General features: G+C 35.9%; 1 protein-coding gene across 1 annotated transcript in view; it reads left to right on the top strand.

Moving 5' to 3' along the window:
• LOC145307997 (C-type lectin mannose-binding isoform-like) overlaps positions 1 to 22,234 on the top strand; it is a 31,383-nt gene that overhangs the window by 8,829 nt on the left and 320 nt on the right. Inside the window, exon 11 of the mRNA XM_080150244.1 lies at positions 22,135 to 22,208. Within this exon, the coding sequence (XP_080006370.1) occupies positions 22,135 to 22,208 (74 nt within the window). The remainder of the gene's footprint in view (positions 1 to 22,134; positions 22,209 to 22,234) is intronic.

Here is a 22,234-nt window from a genome sequence, read left to right as displayed (position 1 = left end):
ACTTAACTGCGTTCACAGCCCTGAATCGGCAGTATCTATTCAAGAAACTGCCGTTCGGACTGTGTAACGCACCATCAGTGTTCTGCCACCTGATGGACAGAGTCCTTACCCTTATCCCTGGCTTGTACGAATTCATTATTTCTTACCTTGATGATCTTATTATATTTTCGAAGAATGTTGATGAACATTTGAACCATCTCAGAAAACTCTTCGGAGTCCTAAAAATAGCAAAGCTTAAGTTAAATCTAGCCAAATGTAAATTTTTTACATCCGAATGTACATATTTAGGTCACATAGTCAGTTCCCAAGGACTTAACATGAACCCTGCATACTTAGAACAAATTAAAAATTGGAGCAGGCCCAGGACAGGCAAGGAACTCCAGCGTTTCCTGGGCTTCTCCAATTATTATAGGGCTTATTTCCCATCCTATGCGAAAAATTCTTGTACTCTTGACGAACACAGAAACGACAAAATTATCGAATGGACCAATTCTTTATCAAAAGATTGGGAAAATTTTATAAATATGTTCTCGAATTCTATAAGTAAAGGTTATCCCCAGTGGGATAATCCAAACCCCTTTATCGTGGATGTTGATTTTTCAACGAGTTATTTTGCTGGAATTCTCAGCCAAAAACAAGGGGGTGAAGAAAGAATTATTGGGATTTGTTCCAAAAAATGTAACGGGGCAGAGAAAAATTATCCAAGTTATAAAGGCGAGTTAGCATGCTTAGTATTTGTTCTTAAAACCTTTCTCCATTACTTAAGGTTAGAAATTTCATTGTCCGAACAGATTCGATTTCCTTAGTTCATTACAAAAAATGGCAAAAAGGAACAATAAATGGGGTAACTTTGCGTTGGATATTCTTTATCCAAAGTTTCGACTTTACAGTAATTCATAGGAAGGGGAAGGACCACTGCAATGCTGACAATTTATCTAGAGGGCAATTTTTATGCAAAGAACATAAGGAAACCGATTGCGAAAAATGTACTAGCTCATTTACCTTGGATCCGTATGAACAGGATTGTCCCTATCAAGACCAGATCTTTGATTTACATGCGGCATCTGAAGTCGGTGTGCACACTGTCTGGCAATCTGAAACACAAAAAGATCAAATATTATCTGACATTTGCAGGTGGATATTCGAAAAAAGCAGTTGTCAAATTTTGAGAGAGCAGAACTAACCGGCCGGAAAGAGGTCCTTTTTAAATTAATGGAACATTTATATGTTATGGAGGGACTTCTGATATTTAGACAACCTCTCAGTAATGGAACGTTCATTGAAAGACCCGTCGTACCCATTGGATTATACAATAAAGTTTTCGAATTGGCACATAATAATATTGTAGGCCACAAGGGGGTGAATGAAACAATACGCAAAATAAATGAAAGATTTTTCCTTATAGGAATCAATAAATTTGTAGAATCACGCATCAAGAACTGTATTACCTGTCTAAGAAAAATAGGACAGGTACCTAAACACAAACAACCCATTACCCATTCAGCCATTAGTCACGAGATTTTTGGCCAAGTATCGGTAGACCTTATCAGTCCCTTAACCCCTAACTATTTTCAAGGACAACATGTCCGCTACATATTTATCCTAGTGGACTTATTCTCTAGGTACATAATCGCTCATTCTATCAAAGACGCTACCGTGGAAAGCACGGTAAAAGTGATTCTCGAACAGGTGGTACCCACCTACAGCTTATTTAGGTCACTAAGGAGTGACAGGGGGACAAATTTCACCGGGGAAGTCTTTAGAAAAGTTATGGATGAATTAGGTATTGAAACTAAACTTATTCCCCCAAGAAACCCTAATAGTAACCCATGTGAAAGGCATAATCAAAGCATTTATGCAGGATTAAGATCTGATGACCGATTCAAAAGTAAAGACTGGGCAAGAAAATTAGCTTTGACCACTTTTGTAATTAACGCAAGTACGTCTAGAAGGACGGGGTATACGCCATATTACCTTATGTTCGGCAGACAACCAACTCTAAATCTCGATTTCTTCTCACCAATCCTGCAGAACAGGCAGGATATTGATTGCAGATCTTACTTAAACTACCTAAAAAATTTGGAAGAAATTATTGCACAAGTTTCAAAAAAATCTAAAATCTATTTAGAATTTCAAAATAAATCAAGAAAGGCTTCGTCCCCTATTTTCGTTAACGATGTATGTTTTGCCTTCTTTAATCTAGTCAAGGTGGGGATTAGCAAAAAATTACAATCTTTCTATGGGGGTCCTTTTATTGTAACAAAGAAATTCTCAGAGGCACTTTTTGAACTCAGCCCCTTTGGGTCAAATCCAATTAAGACTAACCAGGTTGTTAGCCGGGATAAAATACGAAAAATAGACTCTAAAGTAGAATTATTGGGGGAAACACTTTCTTTTAACGTCTTTCCTATTGAAGAAATTGTCCCGTCTGAGGAAATAACCTTGACAATAGATAATACGGGACTAACCGAAATAAACGATAATAAAGGTATAGAAAATGATGATTTTACCTACCTAGACAACGATAACGATGAATTTATCAAAGAAAACCCTGAACCTAATCAGGATGTACCCCAGGGGGAGGTGGATTGTGAAGGGGGAGGGGAAATAGTGGAAAAAAACTCACCATTTGAATCACAGCCCAAAAACTTGGAGCCGCCGGGTACAGATCGGTCATCCGGTCCTAACATCCATGCTGAAAATAGTTTCTTAGAAGAAACTGTCCCATCTGAGGCATCATTCTTTGCGCAGCGACCCAAACAATCCAGCCCTGAAAAAGTCATTAATGTTAACAAACAAAGCATAGTACCTAAATATATATTAGAAGAAGAAAGAAAGACTAGGTCACAAGGGGGGGATAACCGCATACACGTCCAAATCGGACTACATAACCCAATTAGAAGGAAGAAATAAATGTATATAAAATGAAATTGACAAATGTATATAGCTTTATACTTTAATACTATTATTTATGTATATAGATATAATAATGAAAATAAAAAAATACGTTGAAAACTAACGGATTAACATATTTCAGAGAAAACACCAGGCATAAAAATAAAACTAAAATGCAGCATCATTTGGCAAAAGCACCAGGAGCTCGAGGTAACTTTATTTTGGGATTCATGGGGCTTTTTATTATTTTGGCAAAATCAAATGCGTCCGAAATAATACAAATAGATGCGACCCAATGCATAGCAAACGAAAACCCGCATCTGAAAATCTCTGAATGCGCCGCGTTTCTTAAAGGACGCCTGCAAGAAATAACACGCTTTAACTGCTGAAAGACTGCCACAAGAAGACCCAATACCCCAAATTTAAAGCCTTCAGCTTCAATAACAAAAAAGTGCTAGGCATTTCAAAATAGCATTTTATGTACAATGGAATTTTTGAAAGTTTTCCAATGCTCATAAAAGAAAAAACAATATTAAATTACGTCGCCTAGACACAAAATTATAACCTTATCTTTGTCAGAAACTTAGATTGCCTGTAACTGATTACATTTTTACAATAAAAACACCACATTTCATAGTCAAAATCTATGAAAAAAATTCGATTTAGATTGCATTTTAAAACGAAAATCATAGCGGAAACAAAGGGGTAAAGTAATACAAGCTTAGCTGTGATTGGTTGTTAAGCTGATTCAGCCCTCTGATTGGCTACAGTACATTCGGTACAACGCAAGTAAAACTTAATTTTTTTTAATGATTTTGACTATAAAAATGGGTATTTTTATTGTAAAAATATAATTAGTTACTGGAAACCTAAATTTATGACAAAAATAAGCTTATAATTTTGTTTCTAGGCCACGTAGTTTAATTTCAAAGTTTTCAACATGAGCATTGCAATTCTTTCAAAATTTTTATGTACATAAAATGTCATTTTAAAATGCCTAGAACTTTTTTGTTATAGAAGCTGAAGGCTTCAAATTTGGGGTATTTGGTCTACTATTGGCAGTCTTTCAGCAGTTAAAGCGTGGTATTTCTTGCAGGCTTCCTTTAATATTACTAATACCGTACAAAAAAGATTTCACCTGCTTCAAAAGGTTGAAAGAAAAATTATACCTGGAATCCGTTGTCACCTCCGAACCAGTACACACTACTGGTACTGTGGCAGGTATAGCCATGTCCACCTCGCGGCTCCAGCACTGGTGGAGATACCGAGTCTTGTATCTTATGAAGACTGCCACGACATGTCCAATACTAAAATATTTAACTTTGAAGGAAAATCGGTCTCAGTGTATGAACACCAAATGTCATACACGCGTTTTATCGTAAACGGAACGCTTTCTTACCCCAACGACCTCCTTAACGGCGTCGACCCCGCCTGCGAGGGACACGGCGTATTCGTTAATGGCATTTTTATCCCTGGGACATTTGAGGAAAAACAAATAGGGGTCCAGGCTGAACCTGTCAAATTATTACAAACAAATGAGGGCTGTTACCTGGGTAGTCATTGGGTGGGGAACAATTGCTTAGACCACAATCTTAGATTGGGTTACGACCGCATTATCTCGGATGATAAATCTGATAACTCACAAAAATTCACTTCTCCTTGGCGAACGGTAGACATCTTTAATATTTCATTGTTTACATTTGAAGGAGAACAGGGTGACCAAAAATATCTAGTGATCGATCCCCAAATTACGCTAGCGCTAGAACTCAAAGATAGAATGCATTTCGAAAATTTAATCCCCGAATTATCTTATTACAAAACTAATATTGATAATCTAATGGTATGGTTCACAAATTCTGTAAAACCATATTTTCCACTTTTAAACGCTAAGGAAAAAGACGACATGCTACCATTAGAGATTTTTTATTCTTACCAACAATATAGTAAATTAATTGTCCCAGAAAATCGCTGCTTACAGAACCATTTTCTGTCTAAAAGTAGTATTCAGACCCATCGCAAAAAATTAGTTAGGGCGCTCGGCGAGTTGGACCTAGTAATACAGTGCGATAACCTTAAAATCAATGTTTCTGTGGGAGAAAATTTACCCTGTTTTGTAGATCATTTTTCGGTTTCGATTAATAATAAGACTATGGGGGTGTCACCGTTTTCCCGTAGATTGGTCAACACCACCCATCTAACACCAACCAAATGCTCCGAAAATCCCATCTTCCTACATTTGTACCAAGGAAAATTTATTGGGAATCAAGGACAGGGAATGCAAATATTAAATGCAAACCAATACCTGGAAAATACCTCTTGGGGGCGAGGTGCTGCCTTAGGCTTGGGTCCTTCAGCAACAACCTTGATCCGTTCCTCGCTTGTAAAAGACTGCGGGGAAATACGTTCATGCGCCCAACGAAATATCCTAAATAGTCATGTTATAGCAACAGTATTTACACATAGTAATTTAATTTAAGTGTCAAGAGATTAATTTAGATATTATTTCTTCTTTCCGGTGAGTATAATCTCTGCTTAAAGTGATAAGATATAAGATGTTTATTTATCCCTTTTTTCCTGTATCTGAAAGTGGTATTAAGTTAGTATCAGTTGGTTGGTTTGACTGTGTTCGCCCGTGGTGGTTGTCTGTCTGTTTGTGCCACACCTAGTTGTGAGAAACTTGTTTCAGTTGTTAGGTAGAAGCTAAAACTATCAGTTCACTTATATTAGAATAAAAATGTCGTTTAATACAAATGAAGAGTTGTGGTATGACTTGGAAAGTCGTATGGACTTGCTGAAAGAAAGTTTGATTAATAGAGCCATGGGTACAGATGATGTTGAGCTCAAGAGAACTCTCACCAAGAGAATTTGCGTCGCTGTCGCCCTGCTATTGAGTTGTCAGCAGCTGCCCAGGCTGCCGAGCTGACTGCTGTGCTGCAGCAGATCAATCAGCACGAGGAGGAGTGCCGTTCTATCTAGATGAATCATCACATAATTTATTAACTAGTTTAAAGTTTATTAGCATACTGTCTAGTTTAATAAAGTTTATGAACCTTCCTGAAAATAAATTGTTTATTATGTGTATACTCGATTAAAGTAGTTGGATGTGTGTCTGTTGGTTGCTGAAGTCAACCTAGATATAAACATATATGAGTTTTATCGTGCGAGTTTAAGATATTTTCTTCATTCCGGTGAGAATAATCTCTGCTCCGGCCTGGTTATAAGATATATAAAGTTTAAAACGTGTAAGTTTTAGATGTTTCTTTTCCTAAAAATAAACTTGTTTGTTGTATGTATAAGTGATTAAAGTAGTTGAAAGTGTGCCTGTGGATTGCTGAAATCAGCCTAGATATAAACATATATGAGTTTTATCGTGCGAGTTTAAGATATTTTCTTCATTCCGGTGAGAAGAGACTCTGCTCCAGCCTAGTTATAATATATATTAGAGTTTTAAGAGTGCTAGTTTTAGATATTCCTTCATTCCGGTGAAAACAATCTCTGCTCGATTCTAAATTTTTGAAGTATATACGCTTTAAGAAGTGCGGGTTTTAGGTATTTTCTTCATTCCGGTGAAAACAATCTCTGCTCAAGCCTAGATATGAAATTTTATGAGTTTTAACTTACAGGTTTTAAATTTTTCTTCATTCCGGCGAAAACAGATATGAACATTTTATGAGTTTTAAGCTTACAAGTTTTAGATATTTCCATCATTCCGGTGAGAACAATCCTTGCTCAAGCCTAGATATAAACATTTATGAGTTTTAACTTACAAAATTTAAGATATTTCCTTCACTCCCGTGCTGACAGTCCTTGCTCTAGGTTAAATTTTTTTTAAAATAAGGGGGATTAAAATACAGATTACGATTATTAAAGGAAGCCTGCAAGAAATACCACGCTTTAACTGCTGAAAGACTGCCACAAGTAGACCAAATACCCCAAATTTGAAGCCTTCAGCTTCTATAACAAAAAAGTTCTAGGCATTTTAAAATGACATTTTATGTACAATGGAAATTTTGAAAGAATTGCAATGCTCATGTTGAAAACTTTAAAATTAAACTACGTGGCCTAGAAACAAAATTATAAGCTTATTTTTGTCATAAATTTAGGTTTCCAGTAACTAATTATATTTTTACAATAAAAATACCCATTTTTATAGTCAAAATCATTAAAAAAAATTAAGTTTTACTTGCGTTGTACCGAATGTACTGTAGCCAATCAGAAGGCTGAATCAGCTTAACAACCAATCACAGCTAAGCTTGTATTAGTTTACCCCTTTGTTTCCGCTATGATTTTCGTTTAAAAATGCAATTTAAATCGAATTTTTTTCATAGATTTTGACTATAAAATGTGGTGTTTTTATTGTAAAAATGTAATCAGTTACAGGCAATCTAAGTTTCTGACAAAGATAAGGTTATAATTTTATGTCTAGGCAACGTAATTTAATATTGTTTTTTCTTTTATGAGCATTGGAAATCTTTCAAAAATTCCATTGTACATAAAATGCTATTTTGAAATGCCTAGAACTTTTTTGTTATTGAAGCTGAAGGCTTATAATTTGGGGTATTGGGTCTTCTTGTGGCAGTCTTTTAGCAGTTAAAGCGTGTTATTTCTTGCAGGCGTCCTTTAAAACAGAATGGAGGTCGCTTATTAGAGTCTCTTGACTGCTGGAGGTTTCTGAATAGAATATTATGGTGAATTACATATAGAAATATAGGTTGGGTGTACCTAAAATAGTTTTATTAGATACCTATTAGAAGATGTTAGAAACAGATTCCTATCTATTTTCGAAAGTGGAGCCTATCTATCATTTTGTTTGCTACATACTATCTTTTCCTAAAGATCATGTTTTGATTATTCGCTACTTATGTATGTTTTCATTCTTTTCGTCTATTGGCTACTTATGATTTATTATAATCCTTCTCTTGAAAATGAAAAGAAAAAGATATATGTTGCAAAGATTTGGGTACTTCCCTTATTCGAAGTACTCAAATCTTTGCGTTTGTTTAACAAATTCTAAAATGCGTCTTATGTCAATTTTATTTAATTCTTCTATTTTAAGAAAGAAACTTCCTAGTGTATTTCTTCTGTTTCTCGCAAAGGCTGGGCATTGGCATAGAAAGTGTTCCATACTTTCAACCGTTTCATCCTCTTCACATTGTTCACACCGGTTCTCGTTTGCCAGTTTCATGTTCTTAAGATGTTTGTTCAGGGTTGTATGTCCAGTTAGTATTTGTGTTATCATGTTCATGTTTCTTTTGGGCTGGTTTGCCACCTGTCTCCAGATTTTTGTGCTTACTGTAGGCATCATTTGTTTTGATTGCCTGCAGTTACTTAATCCTTCCCAGTATTTTTGCCACAATGTCATCCCCCAGTTCTTGATTTCAGCTTTTATGTTTGATTCTGCCATAGGGATGTGTGTCTAGGTTCCCTGAACTTCCATATTTGCTCCTTCTCGTGCTTTCCTATCAGCAATCTCATTACCATTGTGTCCTTGATGTCCTGGTACCCAGTTTATTGTTATCCTGTTGGTTTCTGCTAATTTGTTAACCATCTTTTTTGTCTCTGCTGCCAAGTTTTCTTTTAATCTGTATTTTCCCAGGGTTTTTATCACAGCCTGATTGTCCACGTAGAATTTTATGTTCCTGCCTGTTGTACCTGTGTTGACCAGTGTGAAGGCTGCTTCTTGTATTCCTAGTAACTCAGTCTGATACACCGTGGCCAGTGGTCCACTATTATTACATCCATATAGTCTTACACCTGCTCCACTTATGACATATCCATATCCTGTTTTCTGTTCGCTTTTGGAGCCATCTGTGAAGACCATTATGTCTTCATTATCTATTCTTCCAGGTTTTAGCCGCTGTTGGTTTATTGTCTCTCTCCTTTCTATGATGGTCTCAAAATTTGTTGGTATGCTGATTGTGTAGTTCATCTTGTCTCTAGGGGCATGTATTAGTTTCAGATTCTTTGCCATATCCATGAGTGTCACAGCATGGCTTTTTTTGCTGAGGAGTTGTCCTGGTTGTACTTTCCAACTGCCGTTAACAGCAAGTCTTTTGTATGTCACCATGGCTTGTGTCTTAATGAAGATGTCTATTGGTTGAATGCCCAGCAGGACCTCAAGCCCAGCCGTGGGCGTCGAGGTCATAGCGTTGGATATTGCAACTAGTGCTTTTCTCTGGACTTTCTTCAGTATGTTGTTTATTTCAGTTGTGTTTATTGCTGTTATCCATGCAAAACATCCGTATGTGAGTGTTGGTCTGATGATGCTGCGGTAAAGCCAGCGTCCTATTTTCTGATTGACTCCCCAGGTCCTGTTTAACATACGATTACAATGTAACCATGTGTTGTTGGCTTTTTCTGCTGCTTTTTCCACATGTTTCCTCCAGTTCAGGTTATTTCTTATGGTCACACCAAGGTATACATATTCCGAAACCCATTGAAGTTTCTGACCATTCATTGTTATATCTAGGTATTTTGGTTTCATGCCTTTCCTACAGAAAAGCATGACTTTTGTCTTGGCTGGGCTAAAGCTAAGCCCGTGTTCTCCAGCCCATTCTTCTAGTGTGTGAATATCATTTTGTAGGTTTCTTACACAGTCCTCTTCTGTTTTGCCTACACTAATTACATGTGTGTCATCTGCATAAATGTTTCTTTTACAGGGATGTATTTTTGGAAATCTGAGGTCTAGATTGTTTTTGGCCATGTTCCATAAATCCACAGATGCCACCCCTCCCTGCGGGGTGCCTCTGGTGGTTTGTTTACTCGCTGATTCTCCATTTATTGTTGCTGTAACTGTTCGTCCTCTGAGCATTTGCTCTGTCCAGGCACAGGTTTCTCTGTCTGCGCCTATGTCTGTCAGGTTTTTGATCATACTTTTAACTGTCAGCATGTTAAAAGCTGCGCTCATATCGCAAAAGAGCACAGCAACGAAGTTGTTGTGCTCTAGTCCCTTTTCAATTGTGGCAAGTAGGGAGTGTATTGCATCCTCTGTTCCCACTGATTCTTTGTAGCTGTAAATGTTCCTGGAGAGTTATTTTCTTAAAACTTTTTCATTAAGATTCCAGTATAGGCATCTTTCTAATCCTTTCAGTAGGAAGGATGATAGCAATAATGGTCTCTTAGATTTAGGGTCCGTATAGTCTTTTTTCCCAGGTTTGTCAAGGAAACAAACTCTCGTGTCCAGCCAACATTTAGGGCTATAACTCAGTCTTACACTATGTCTGTAGAGTCTGACTATGTCACCTGAAATTAAGTCCAGTCCTTTTTTTAACAAAACAGGGTAAATGCCATCTCCCCCAGGGGATTTGAAATTACCAAAGCTGTTAATAGCAGCTCTAACTGATTCTTCATTTATTACACTATCCATATCTATCCTCCTATTATTACTTGTATGATCTATGGGTTCATCATTGTCACCTTTTGGTTCCTCCGGAAAGTGTTCTTCAAGCAGTACCTGCAGTGATTCACTTACTGTCTTCGTAAATTGTCCGTCTTTCTTTTTAATTGTTCCCATTTGCTGTTTCTTACCCCTTTTGAAAATCTTTTGCACTTTTGCTGCCGTGTCCAGTTTTGTCATTTCTGCACAGAATTTTTTCCAGTCCTTACCCTTCTCTTTTTGAATTAGTCTAGCATGTCTGTTTCTTAGTTGTCTGTACTCTTCCCATCTCTCATCTGTTTTTTCCCTTCTTACCCTTCTCCTAAACTTTTCAAGTTCTTTTTTAGATTTTTCTAATGTCTTTCCCCACCATCTTGGCTTCTCTTTTCCCTTTTTCTCTGACTCTTTGCAACTCTCTTCAAACGCCTCTATTATGTCTTTCCTTAGGTCTTCTGCTTCATTATCTAATCTATCTCTATCTATTTCCTCGCTATCTATTCTCTGTCTACCATTTCTCTTACTTTGTAATGCTTGTTTATAATTTTGCCAGTTGGTCTTCTTGACATTTCTGAAAATACTAGTATTAATATTTGGTTGTGATTCAATCATAAAATCTATGTATTTATGGTCGGAGTGGCTGTCATACTCACTTACATGCCAGCCTAATATTTTATTTGCAATCTCAGGTGTGGCTATCGTAATGTCAAGTACTTCCTCTCGAGATTTAGTTACAAAAGTTGGTTTACCTATTTCATTCATAATCATAAGCTGGTTGTCTAGAATATAGTCCAGTAGGGCTATTCCCCTTGGATTTATATCCGTTGACCCCCAAGCTGTGTTGTGGCTGTTAGCATCTGTACCTAATACAATACCTATACCATTTTCCCTGGCATACCTTATTGTGTCCTTGGTAATTTTCTCTGGTGGTAATTTTACTGGTCTTACCCTTTCATCATTGGCCATGTACGTTGAAACAAGAATGATATCCTTACCGTTTAGATTAAAGAGTACTGCTACCTGGTCTCGGTTAGTTATTTTTTATTAGATAGGGTTCTTGCACAAGGGCAATTGCCCGTGCCCATCCTTTCCGTAGAGCTTGATCATCTTGTCCAGTCCAGTCCGTTATCCGTTCTCCTAGTGTTAGGCTGGCTTGACAGCAGTGGTGTAAGTTTATCTGAGTCAAGCTGGTGGCCCTGACATATTTGTCAGAGCCTGTCTGTTGTTGGTTAGTGCCTGCTATTTCCTGGGGCTAAGGCTATAGCCTTGAAGCCAGTTCTGACAGTCTCGATCTCGCTGATTATTCTTTGTCTTATTGCTGCCTTGACCTCCTGAAAAAAAAATGCAAACCAATACCTTATGGATAGACCAATTAGCCTATTTCTTTACCATTCTTGGCAAGGCCTAGAAAAAACTAATTTCTCAGAAAGCGCCGAGGAATTATACCTCAGTCAGTTGGCCGCAGATTCTAATAATTTTGAAGTAAAAATTACAGACTCTTGGTTCATTCAAACGTATCATAAAGTGGTCGACTTCTTATCTAGCACTTGGTATCATATGGTGTTAGTAGTGGCGGCCATCCTTACAGGGATAGGGTCGTTACTATGCATCGCTTTTATCATCTATATATTAGCCTGCACCAAGATTCACGCGTACAAAGAAGGGGGTACGAGTGAAACACACAAATTACGGGATTTTACAAATAATGGGGAAAACTAATTTCCCCAATACGGACGACCACGAATCAGACATATATATACCTATAAAATTGTCGTCCCTAAAGGTCGTCTTTGTAAAAATATTTCCTTATTCGGTATAAGGAATTAAAGATCTTTAATTTTAAGTTTTTTATTTTTATTTTAGGATATCCCAGGCGAAATTTTCAAAGGGGATTTCACCACTCCCATGGCGCCGGTCACCCTTCATACCGTCGTGGGTATGAAGAGGCTCCCTTCTACCCAGAAGAGGACTATTATTATGACGACAATCATGGCTATCCCCAGGGCCAGGACGATGCCTACTATGAGCCTGATGAAAACAGGTACCCCATCCAGCCTCGAGTAAAGCCGCAACGTAACCCCGAGAACCTTACTGACCTTCAATGTGTCAGCCGCGCTATACACGTCTAACGTGTCGCTGGCAAAGCTGTTCCCCCGGGGCTCCTTGAGCAGCAAGAAAACTTGCGGCAGGCTAAAAAGTTAGAAGCCAATGAATATTCCGATAAAGCCAGACCTGGGGTCAGGCCTTTAATGAAACAAAATATGATACCTAGGGGAGGGGAACCGCAGAAAAATCGGGTGGAATCGCCACCAAAACGTAATATCTCACCTGAATTAGAGGTAGTCGCCATAAAGTCGGCCCCAAAAGCTGTAGAAAAACGACCGCCAACACCAACAGGCAGCGGCGGCCCAGCAGCCAAGAAGGCTAAGGTGGAAATTCGCCCGCCTCCATTACCCCCTAAAACGAAAGAAACATTAGCAGAAAATAAAACTGAACCTAAAGCTTTTTGGGTGACCGCCGAGGAATGGAAACAAGTCCTATCCTCCACCGTAAAAGAAGCTATGGAGGAAGCCCTTCTCCCTTTCCAGAGAAGTCTGGAATCTAAAATTGCTAGCCACTCCTCATACGTGGAGAAAGCACACATACACCATGGCAAACGTCTCATTGAAATTTCCGCCGAATTATTGCGGAACCGCAAAACGTTGCGGGAAAAAATTCGCACCGTCTCAGAGGAGTCGACCGTCGAATTAAAAGCGCGCATGTGCTCTGTTATAGAGTCCACTAGTAGACTGTTAGACCAAAATTCTGACAGAGTTATTAAATATATTAATACTCGATGTAATATTGTAAATGTACCTGCTGGGCAGAATTCGGCTAACATAGAGGCACCTCTTCCCGCTGAGAGCGCACCACAACCGGATGATGATGGCGTAGAGCTGATCTCCCATTATGGGTCAGAATGTTCTGATGAATACAGACCAACCAACAGGCAAGGCAACCCCGTGGTCCTTGATCCCGTAGAAGACGAGACCAGTGACCAAGAGTTGGATGCTCAAATTAGTGAGCTCTTTCCATCTGGGATCGATCTGCCCGCTAATCCGCAGGCTGCTGCCGTCCCCGAGGGCCCAGTGGCCCAGGCTCCTTGCGAAGGCATACAGGCTCTCCAGAATGCAGTTGCTCCAGAGGCTCCAGAAGCTCCAGAAGCTCCTACTCCCTCGGAGCCTAATCCTGTTGACATCGTGCGCAAGCACAGCTATCCTCAACAGTTTAGCGGATTTATAAACAACACGCTCCAAGCGGTCAATGGATCCTAAAAATAGACATACTTGCTGAATCATACCTGGTTTTACTTAAATTATACCTGCTCCTTCTTCGGGACTAGAGGCTTTTAAAGATTTTCACTTAAATTACCCTATTATTTGACTTAAAAATAGCGTTCGACAAGACATCCTGTCGCTGTTTATAAGTTTTAATACAAAAAAAGATGTTATTATTTTCTTTTAAGGCCATCCAAATGTCTTTTATTAGATTTAAATTTAACCGATATAATTGTTATTGGTTCCCTCTGCCGTTCCTATCAACATTTCATGAAATTAAAACCATGAGAAAGAGTTGACGAGAAAATAAGAAAAGTGTTGAGAGGATAAGTAAAAACTTAGTTAATGATAGAGGTATAGTATTAAGACTAAAGTGATTTTATTTAATATGAGGTTTAACAAGTTTAACCTCAAGAAAAACGTAAATATAATGGTGGGACAAAGTAAATTATAAAGTAAGTGATCAGTTAAGTTGTCATAATAAATAGGAAATAGAGGAATAGAAATAAATGAAAAGAATGATAGGAGAATATATAAGAAAACCGAGAAACTCTTAAATATCAATATAAAAAATTTAGCATGACCAACAGACTGACAGACAAAGTAAGTTGTATGCTGTTACTTTTTGGTAAGGGATATCTTCACAAAAATTGACTTATCTATCTGAAATAGTATTGGTTAAAATTAAATTTTACCATATTGTTATGGACTGACAGACAAGATGAATTATAAAGTAGTTCTGCTACTAACCCGCAACTATGGCTCGTCATGTAGCGCATCCACTCTGCGTTGGGGATGTGATAAGTTCGTGGTATAAATAAAGAAGTTAAAAATTGTTCCTACTGTTACTATATTAGGTGCGCGGCATAAATAGTTAGAGTAGGGAGACAGGGATCTAAAGGGATAAGACAAATACTTATAAAGTGATGTAAATCCCCAATGATGATACACAAATTTACCCCTTATTTAGCTTACACTTAGTGGTTGAAAAGCTAGGAAACTCAACTTAAATACCAATCAATCAAAACTTAATAAAAGTCTCCAAAGTTGTAAGCCAACAAATAAGAAAACACTATTATAAAACTTTTGCTACAGTCCCCTTTCCCTTCTCAGACAAAGTGTTGGTTGTCTGTTGAATGTTACTTAAATGAATATCCAACAGTGGGCGGTAGAGCTCCCATGACAAGCGCGCGGATTTTGAAATCGAAGGACATACCCACCCCAATTATGTTGTATTTATGTTAAGTATACTATATGCTAACTTAATTTGAAGTCAAATAAGCTGATCATATTTCTACCATCCACTTTCTTATATTATGCCTGGAGTAAAACTTCAATTATATAGGTTAGTACTCTAGCCTATAACTTTTCCTCAAGAAAAAAATACAGTTAATCTTTTAGATGATTGTAAATTTCTTTGCTATTAATTATAGCATACTATTGAAAATCGGTATGCAAAAGATAAATTTCTTGTCAAGTTTCAAAATTATCCTTTTTATCTTTTGATATGATAAAAAGTAATGCATAATTTTATTTTATATTTTTATCATTGGTGTTGGGCGTTATATACCAAAAATATTTGATGCAGTTATCAGTAAGTATATAAACAGCAGGTCAACAGTCTTTAGATTTATGAAATAATATTAAATATGTATTAGATGGTAGTTCACAGCACAAAAAACGTGCGAACAGAGGTTAGTGGGTTAAACTAAGCACTACTTTTATTCCTCAAAAAATAAAAATCACCCTGTGATAAACATGCTGCTACTTTTGTTTTCCATAAATTGTTACATGTCTTTTATTACTATAAATAAACATATGGTTGCCCTTTAACATCCAGGGGATTTGTATTCAAAATGGAAGGAAAAGGCAGAAAAATAGCCTAAAACCATTCTGAGACCGATTTGAATTTTCCATTATTTCGAGAATTCAATCAATTCATTAGTTATTGAAATCTTAAGCTAGCTACAAACAAAAAAAAACCCTTAAAACTTTAAAAAATAGAATAAGTATAAAATACATTTTACATTTGTGCCAATAAAAAAAATTTGATCCTAAATTCATGTTAGTATATCATACTGTAATCTTAGGCAATATAATTATTTTTTAGGAAACACTATTCTTGACTAGCTGGAGATTTAAACGCACACTAGATCATTTTCTGATAATATTTTTTTTCTTACTGCCCTGTAATTTACTAATTACACTTCATATCGTATTTTAACAGTAGCTTTTGAAAGGTTATATTAGGTTAGGTTAGGCAATTGCCCCGCAAGGTTAGGCAATTGGCCCCGCGGGGTGAAAATATAACGAAACCTGCAACTTTGTTTCCTTCACATTAGCCAGTTTTTTTTTATAAAGCTTAAGATCTGAAAAGTTGTTAGGTTGTACATTTCAAGAAAGCACAATAAATTTTTTTTTAGTTATTTTAGGCTATTTTCCTCCTCTCTCGCCTTCCCTAGAGGATCAGGTTGGCCAATTAGTAATCTTATAATGTTAAGTAGTAAGTTTTGTGAATGTATGAATTAACATTCTGATATTTAAATGGTAAAGGGGGTGGGGGGAAATGTGGTGACTCGTCACTCGACATACCAGCAATTTTATTTTGGGTGCTACTCCCTTAGTTTTAGAGATAATTGGATGAAATCTTTTGGGCTGGGTCACTAATTACCCCAACTATTGGTATCTTTAAAAAAACGGCGGCGAGACCGCCGCTCCCGCCGCCCACCGCCGTTTTCCGCCGCCACCATAAAATTTTTTTTATAGCATTTCTCGCCGAATTAGGCAATTTGGAATCATTTGAGACCATGTTATTTTTTTCAAAAATTTTTCCCCCTACAGGCAAATTCTCGTTTGTGAAGGTATATCTTAAATACAGTATGCTACTCCCTTAGTTTTAGAGATAATTGGATGAAATGTTTTTGTTTGTGTCACTAATTACCCCAAGTTTTGGTATCTTTCAAAAAAAAAAACAGCGGCGGGACCGCCGCCGTTTTCCGCCGCCACCATAAAATTTTTTTTATTGCATTTCTCGCCGAATTAGGCAATTTGGAATCATTTGAGACCATGTTATTTTTTTCAAAAATTTTTCCCTTTACAAGCAACCCTGCGGGGGACTTAGTCATTTTTTTCAAATTCTCGTTTATGAAGGTATATCTTAAATACAGTATGCTATTCCTTTAGTTTTAGAGATAATTGGATGAAATCTTTTTGATTGTGTCACTAATTACCCCAAGTTTTGGTATCTTTCAAAAAAAACGGCAGCAGCTTGTAAGGGGAAAAATTTTTGAAAAAAATAACATGGTCTCAAATGATTCCAAATTGCCTAATTCGGCGAGAAATGCAATAAAATTTTTTTTTGTGGCGGCGGAAAACGGCGGCGGGCGGCGGGAGTGGCGGTCTCGCCGCCGGTTTTTTTTAAAGATACCAATAGTTTGGGTAATTAGTGACCCAGCCCAAAAGATTTCATCCAGTTATCTCTAAAACTAAGGGAGTAGCACCCAAAATAAAATTGCTGGTATGTCGTGTGACGAGTCACCACATTCCCCCCCCCCCCCCTTTGTATAAAAACAAACACGTGCACTGTAAATAATGGTAGAAGCAAACAATGTTAACAATTTTATCAATTTATTAAATACAAATGACTCCTTTTTTGAAATAAAACTTATAAACAGCGACAGGATGTCTTGTCTAACGCTATTTTTAAGTCAAATTATAGGGTAATTTAAGTGAAAATCTTTAAAAGCCTATAGTCCCGAAGAAGGAGCAGGTATAATTTAGGTAAAACCAGGTATGATTTAGCAAGTATGTCTATTGTTCACTCAAGAGGAGGCGAGTGTGGCATGGTGCCTTCTTCATTCAAGTTTATACATTTCTATCCCTGTCCACATTCCTCTACTTCTCCAACCGAGCCAGACCTACACTGATAACCGCCACCATGTCCCATCCTGTTGTATCCAGTAGTTAGTTGATTTATGTAGGCCTTTGTGTGAACATCTCACCACTTGCTTGCACTCGGTAGACTGTAAACCTATTACAGGGTGACCACTGTGTACTATATGTACTATATAGTCAAAATTTTGTACTATATGGTACTATATGACAAACTAGGTACTATATGTACTATATGAGTTAAAATTTTGGTACTATATGAAATTTTTTTTAATATTATTTTAAAACTTATTACCAACCAAAGTATTATAATATTGTTTGTAATATTACAATGTACTTTCAGTTCTAATAATACTAATATAGAGAGTAGTGATTTGGGTATGTAAAGTAAAATTATAAGCTTTGAAATATGCAATGACTCTTAAAAATCACCTTGATCATATATTTTTTGCTTCAATGATTTTTATTATTTCTTATAAGATATAAAACTCTTTTTGTTCTTCATATTTTTATGATTGCTGAAGCGGCTGAATACATAGACTAAATTTTTAATTAGTGCTTTTCCTGTATATTGCTAGATGACCAAGTTAGGTTAAATAAAGAATGCCCTGCTGGGTTAGGGTAGGGCCTTGGAGGTGTATGTATAGTAGACCGACTCAAAATGCCAAAAAAATTGGCGCACTATTTTAACCCATTTCTTTTATGATATAATGACAATTTACACCAAAAGTGTTCTGGTAGCTTTTTTCAGCAATATGTCAATTTGATTTTCATAAAAAAAAAAAATTTTTGTTATGGCTTTATACACCTTTCTGAATTTGCTTTGAAGAGTAGGATCTACTGCAGTTCAAGGTAAAATATTGCTGGTAAGCAATATTTCCAAAAATCTATGAATTTAAAAGCTGCAAGCTGCCAAACGGCTGAATGTTCAGATCATATCCGCACACCATTTTAAGCGGCCTACGAAGGCCTACAAATAATCTGGAATAGCCAAGATCCAATTATGCACAGGGAAAGCTTCACTGAAGAAAAAACGCTTAAAATAGGTCTTTTTCGCGCATTTCTCAGCACTGCGAGATAATTATGCATTATTGATTTATGGCTATTCCAGATTATTTGTAGGCCTTCTTATGCCGCTTAAAACAGTGTGCGGGCATGATCTGTACGTTCAGCCGTTTGGCAGCTAGCAGCCTTTAAAATTTATAGATTTTTGGAAATATTGCTTACCAGCAATATTTTACTGTGAACTGCAGTAGATCCGAAGAGTATATTAAAGAATTTAAAAAAATGATTTTTAAAGATTTTTATCATAGAAAGGGCTATCCTCAAAAGACTGACAATTTTGGATGTTTTAGCAAAATCAGCAGATTTTAGTTATTTAAGGATAACTTTTCAAGGGTCAATATTTTTATAAACCATTTTTTGATTCTTAATCTTCTCTTCAGGAAGGTAAATAAAGCCATACTTTGAAAGAAGAAAAAATTTTCTCCTCCAGAGGGAACCCTTCCCTTTTTTATGAAAATCAAAACTGACATATTGCTGAACAAAAGCAACCAGAACACTTTTTTGAGTATCAATAGTCATTATATCATGAAAGGAACTGGTTGGAACAGCACGCCCATTGAATTATAAAAAAAATGGTAATTCTGAGTCGGTGAAATGTATACTGTATAGGTTTAGATCCTCACTGTAAATTTTAAGTAATACCTTTATGTGCGACATCTTTAAAGGGAGTGTGGACATAAAAATTTCTCATCTGATTATCAAATCTTAACATTTTCTAAGCACATTTCACTACACTGATCAACCAAAAACGTCCTATTAACACTCACTGTCTACAAAGGGTTGAAACTCAGAGGTTATTTAAAATAATAATATCCTTTATTATTGTGTTGGACAATAAATAACCCACTTTGGAGAATTAGTTTACACTCTTATCAGACTGTTTATAAATAAATATTGTACCTTTATTATTTACAAATTTTTAATTAAAGGTGGGCCATCTAAAGTTACTTGGATACTAATAAAAGAACCTGTTTCTAGCTTTGTTATTGTATTTGGCATTCCATAAAAATTATTGCTTATTTTATCAATTTCTAAGTAACTATACATTGGTTTAAAGCAAGGATTGTATTAAAAGTCAGCTTAACTGTTGTGAAAAATAGAGAACTATGTCAAAAGTTTAGTGTTAGCTATAGAAGGAAAAAAGACAAGTAACCGCACATTTATATAGTCCGGAAATTTTTCCCCAATCTTGGACATACTTTGATAATCTGATGAGAAATTTTCTCAATCACAGTCCCTTAAATTACGCAATAAATGCCCATTTTTAGGACTTTTTGAAAAAAAGGTCTTCTAGTGTTCGGTTCTTCCACCAATTAAAAAAATTGTTTAATGCTCCCTCATCATTTCACAAAAACCTTATTATTTCATTGATTTTAAAAAGTTGTTAAGGGGGATTTCCTATCCCCTTTATTTGTTTTTTTCTCTGCGGCTTTGCCCCACACTGTGCTTAAAACCACCTCATGAACAGTACAAATATTCTCTGAAGAGTAGAGCCCAATTGGTTCAGCAATTACTTTTTACTTACAAGAAAAAATTTAGTGGGGGATATCATTTTTTTTTTTTTTTGAGGGGGTTAGGATTTACTAACCCCACAAAAATTGCTTAAAACCACTATATGACCAGTATGTATATTCCCTGGAGAGTAGTGCCCCTTCAGTTCAGCAGTTACCAAATTCTTAATCTTTAGACGGACAGACATCAAGCTTCTTTGTATTATAGACTAGCAGCTAAGTACCTAGATTCTAGGACATCCCAGGACATAATTCTGAAAATTAAATAGCCCAAAACCTACATACGACCTCAGTGAAGCTTACCTAAAATTGCTAACCCAATTGTTCAGTAGTTAATGAGATCTTAAGCTTCAGACATAAAACCCTTACTACTTTATTTAATAAGATATATAGGTACTATTTTTTAATATTTGGTACTATATGGTATTACTACATAATTAGTTAAAATTTTGGTACTTTATGGTACTATATTAGTTTAAATTTTGTGTACTATATGGTACTATATGAAAATTTTTATGTACTATAAATGTACTATATATTTGTAAATTTTGAGTGGTCACTCTGCATATGACTAGGTTGTCGAAAGTCTTAACTCCTTATCCTTTGTGCACGTGGTTTCTGTCCTATACAGAAACGAGACGCCAAAGCTTTTCATTAATATAATATTAATCTGTATTTAATAAATAAACATCCTATTGATTTGCCTATTCTGCCAGTTAAATGTATAATAAATCTTGTATTTTTTTATGAAATACCTGTGTTAAATTACTGATATATTATTGCGTCGAAGCTACTCTATACTCGTATTCCGGTCTGTCCGTACATCCCCTCATACGTCAAAACTCACCTAATTGTAGATTTTAATTTATTTTGTTTACTTACTTAATAAAAAGAGTTTTTATGTGCAGTATGATATGGTTGTTTTATAGTTTTTGATCACTATTTTTATATACATTTATCTTATATGTACATCAAAATCAAAAAGACCCTACACATTTAGGATGATAGATTTTATGCTAATTATTGTGTTGACTTTTAAATTTTTTTTCCATGTTTCTACGTTTTTTTTCTATAAAATGTGAGAAACAGCTTTTTTCCCATAAAAAAAGTAACACTTAAGAATTTTTTTGTCTTGAGTACGTTTTTAACTTATAAATAAACATTAAATTTTTCATTTAAGGCATAAAATTAATTTTTCAAATTAACATTGCAAATTTTTGAAAATTACTTCAAATATGATTCCTGAGGATTTTCCAATTTAAATAATCCTTTTCTTTTACATTCCCCTTTCCGAACATACCTCTCTTGTAAAGATAGAATAAAGAAAACTTTATAATCAAGATTTCAGAAATGTGTGGTGTAAGTATGATAAGATACTCTATAAATATTACCTGGGCTCGACAGCTGCAAGTCAGCTACCTGTAAGCCTGAAGGAAATCAACCTTTTACAATTTTATAAATGGACCTAACCTGACCAAAATATGGCAACTACTCTTATTAACTAAAATTTTAAAGCATCCTATTGTTTTTTAATTTGAGGCTGAGTCACGGCTGATGTTTGACTGCCGAGCCCTGATATTTACCTTCAATATTAAATTCGTGAGTTGTAAAGGATATTTTACCAATATTCAAACAAATTACTTTAAGTGCAATGATAATTTATTTAACTCATTTCTTTCTTTCTTGATTTTGATTAATAATAATGATTTCAAAACAATTCAATTCTTAGGTTCAAATAAAATATGTCTGCTTGTTTACATTTTAATTGTGCGTTTTTATCGATGAATAATGCTGATTTTTGCATGACGTCATTCAAATTTGGACCAGATTGGTCCCCAAAGTTTTGGTAAACTTGGGGAATCATTCACAAGCTCTTTAAGCAAGTCTCCAAAGTCTGAAATCACTAAAATATTGAATATTCGTTCAATTGTCCCCTTCCTTCCTTGGAGGGACACTCTGACCTATTTCATTGTAAAATTTAACTTTTACATATCAAAAAATGAATCAGCAGACAAAAGTAATTTTCCTGGGTTGGTTTTATGCAAATCAATCATAACATATACAATATAATTGTGATTTTTAGGTGGCTATTCAAATTGGAACACTGGTAGTAAAAGAAAACGAAGTGATTATGAAAATTCAGAATTTTGTGTTAAAGTAATCTTATAAAATAACTCAGCTAG

The sequence above is a fragment of the Acartia tonsa genome, chromosome 1 (assembly GCF_053477335.1).
Source record: "Acartia tonsa isolate MP-2025a chromosome 1, ASM5347733v1, whole genome shotgun sequence".
NCBI classification, from domain to species: Eukaryota; Metazoa; Arthropoda; class Copepoda; order Calanoida; family Acartiidae; genus Acartia; species Acartia tonsa.
The sequence above is the reverse complement of the archived record's forward strand: the minus strand, read 5'-3'. Positions and strand labels throughout refer to the sequence as shown.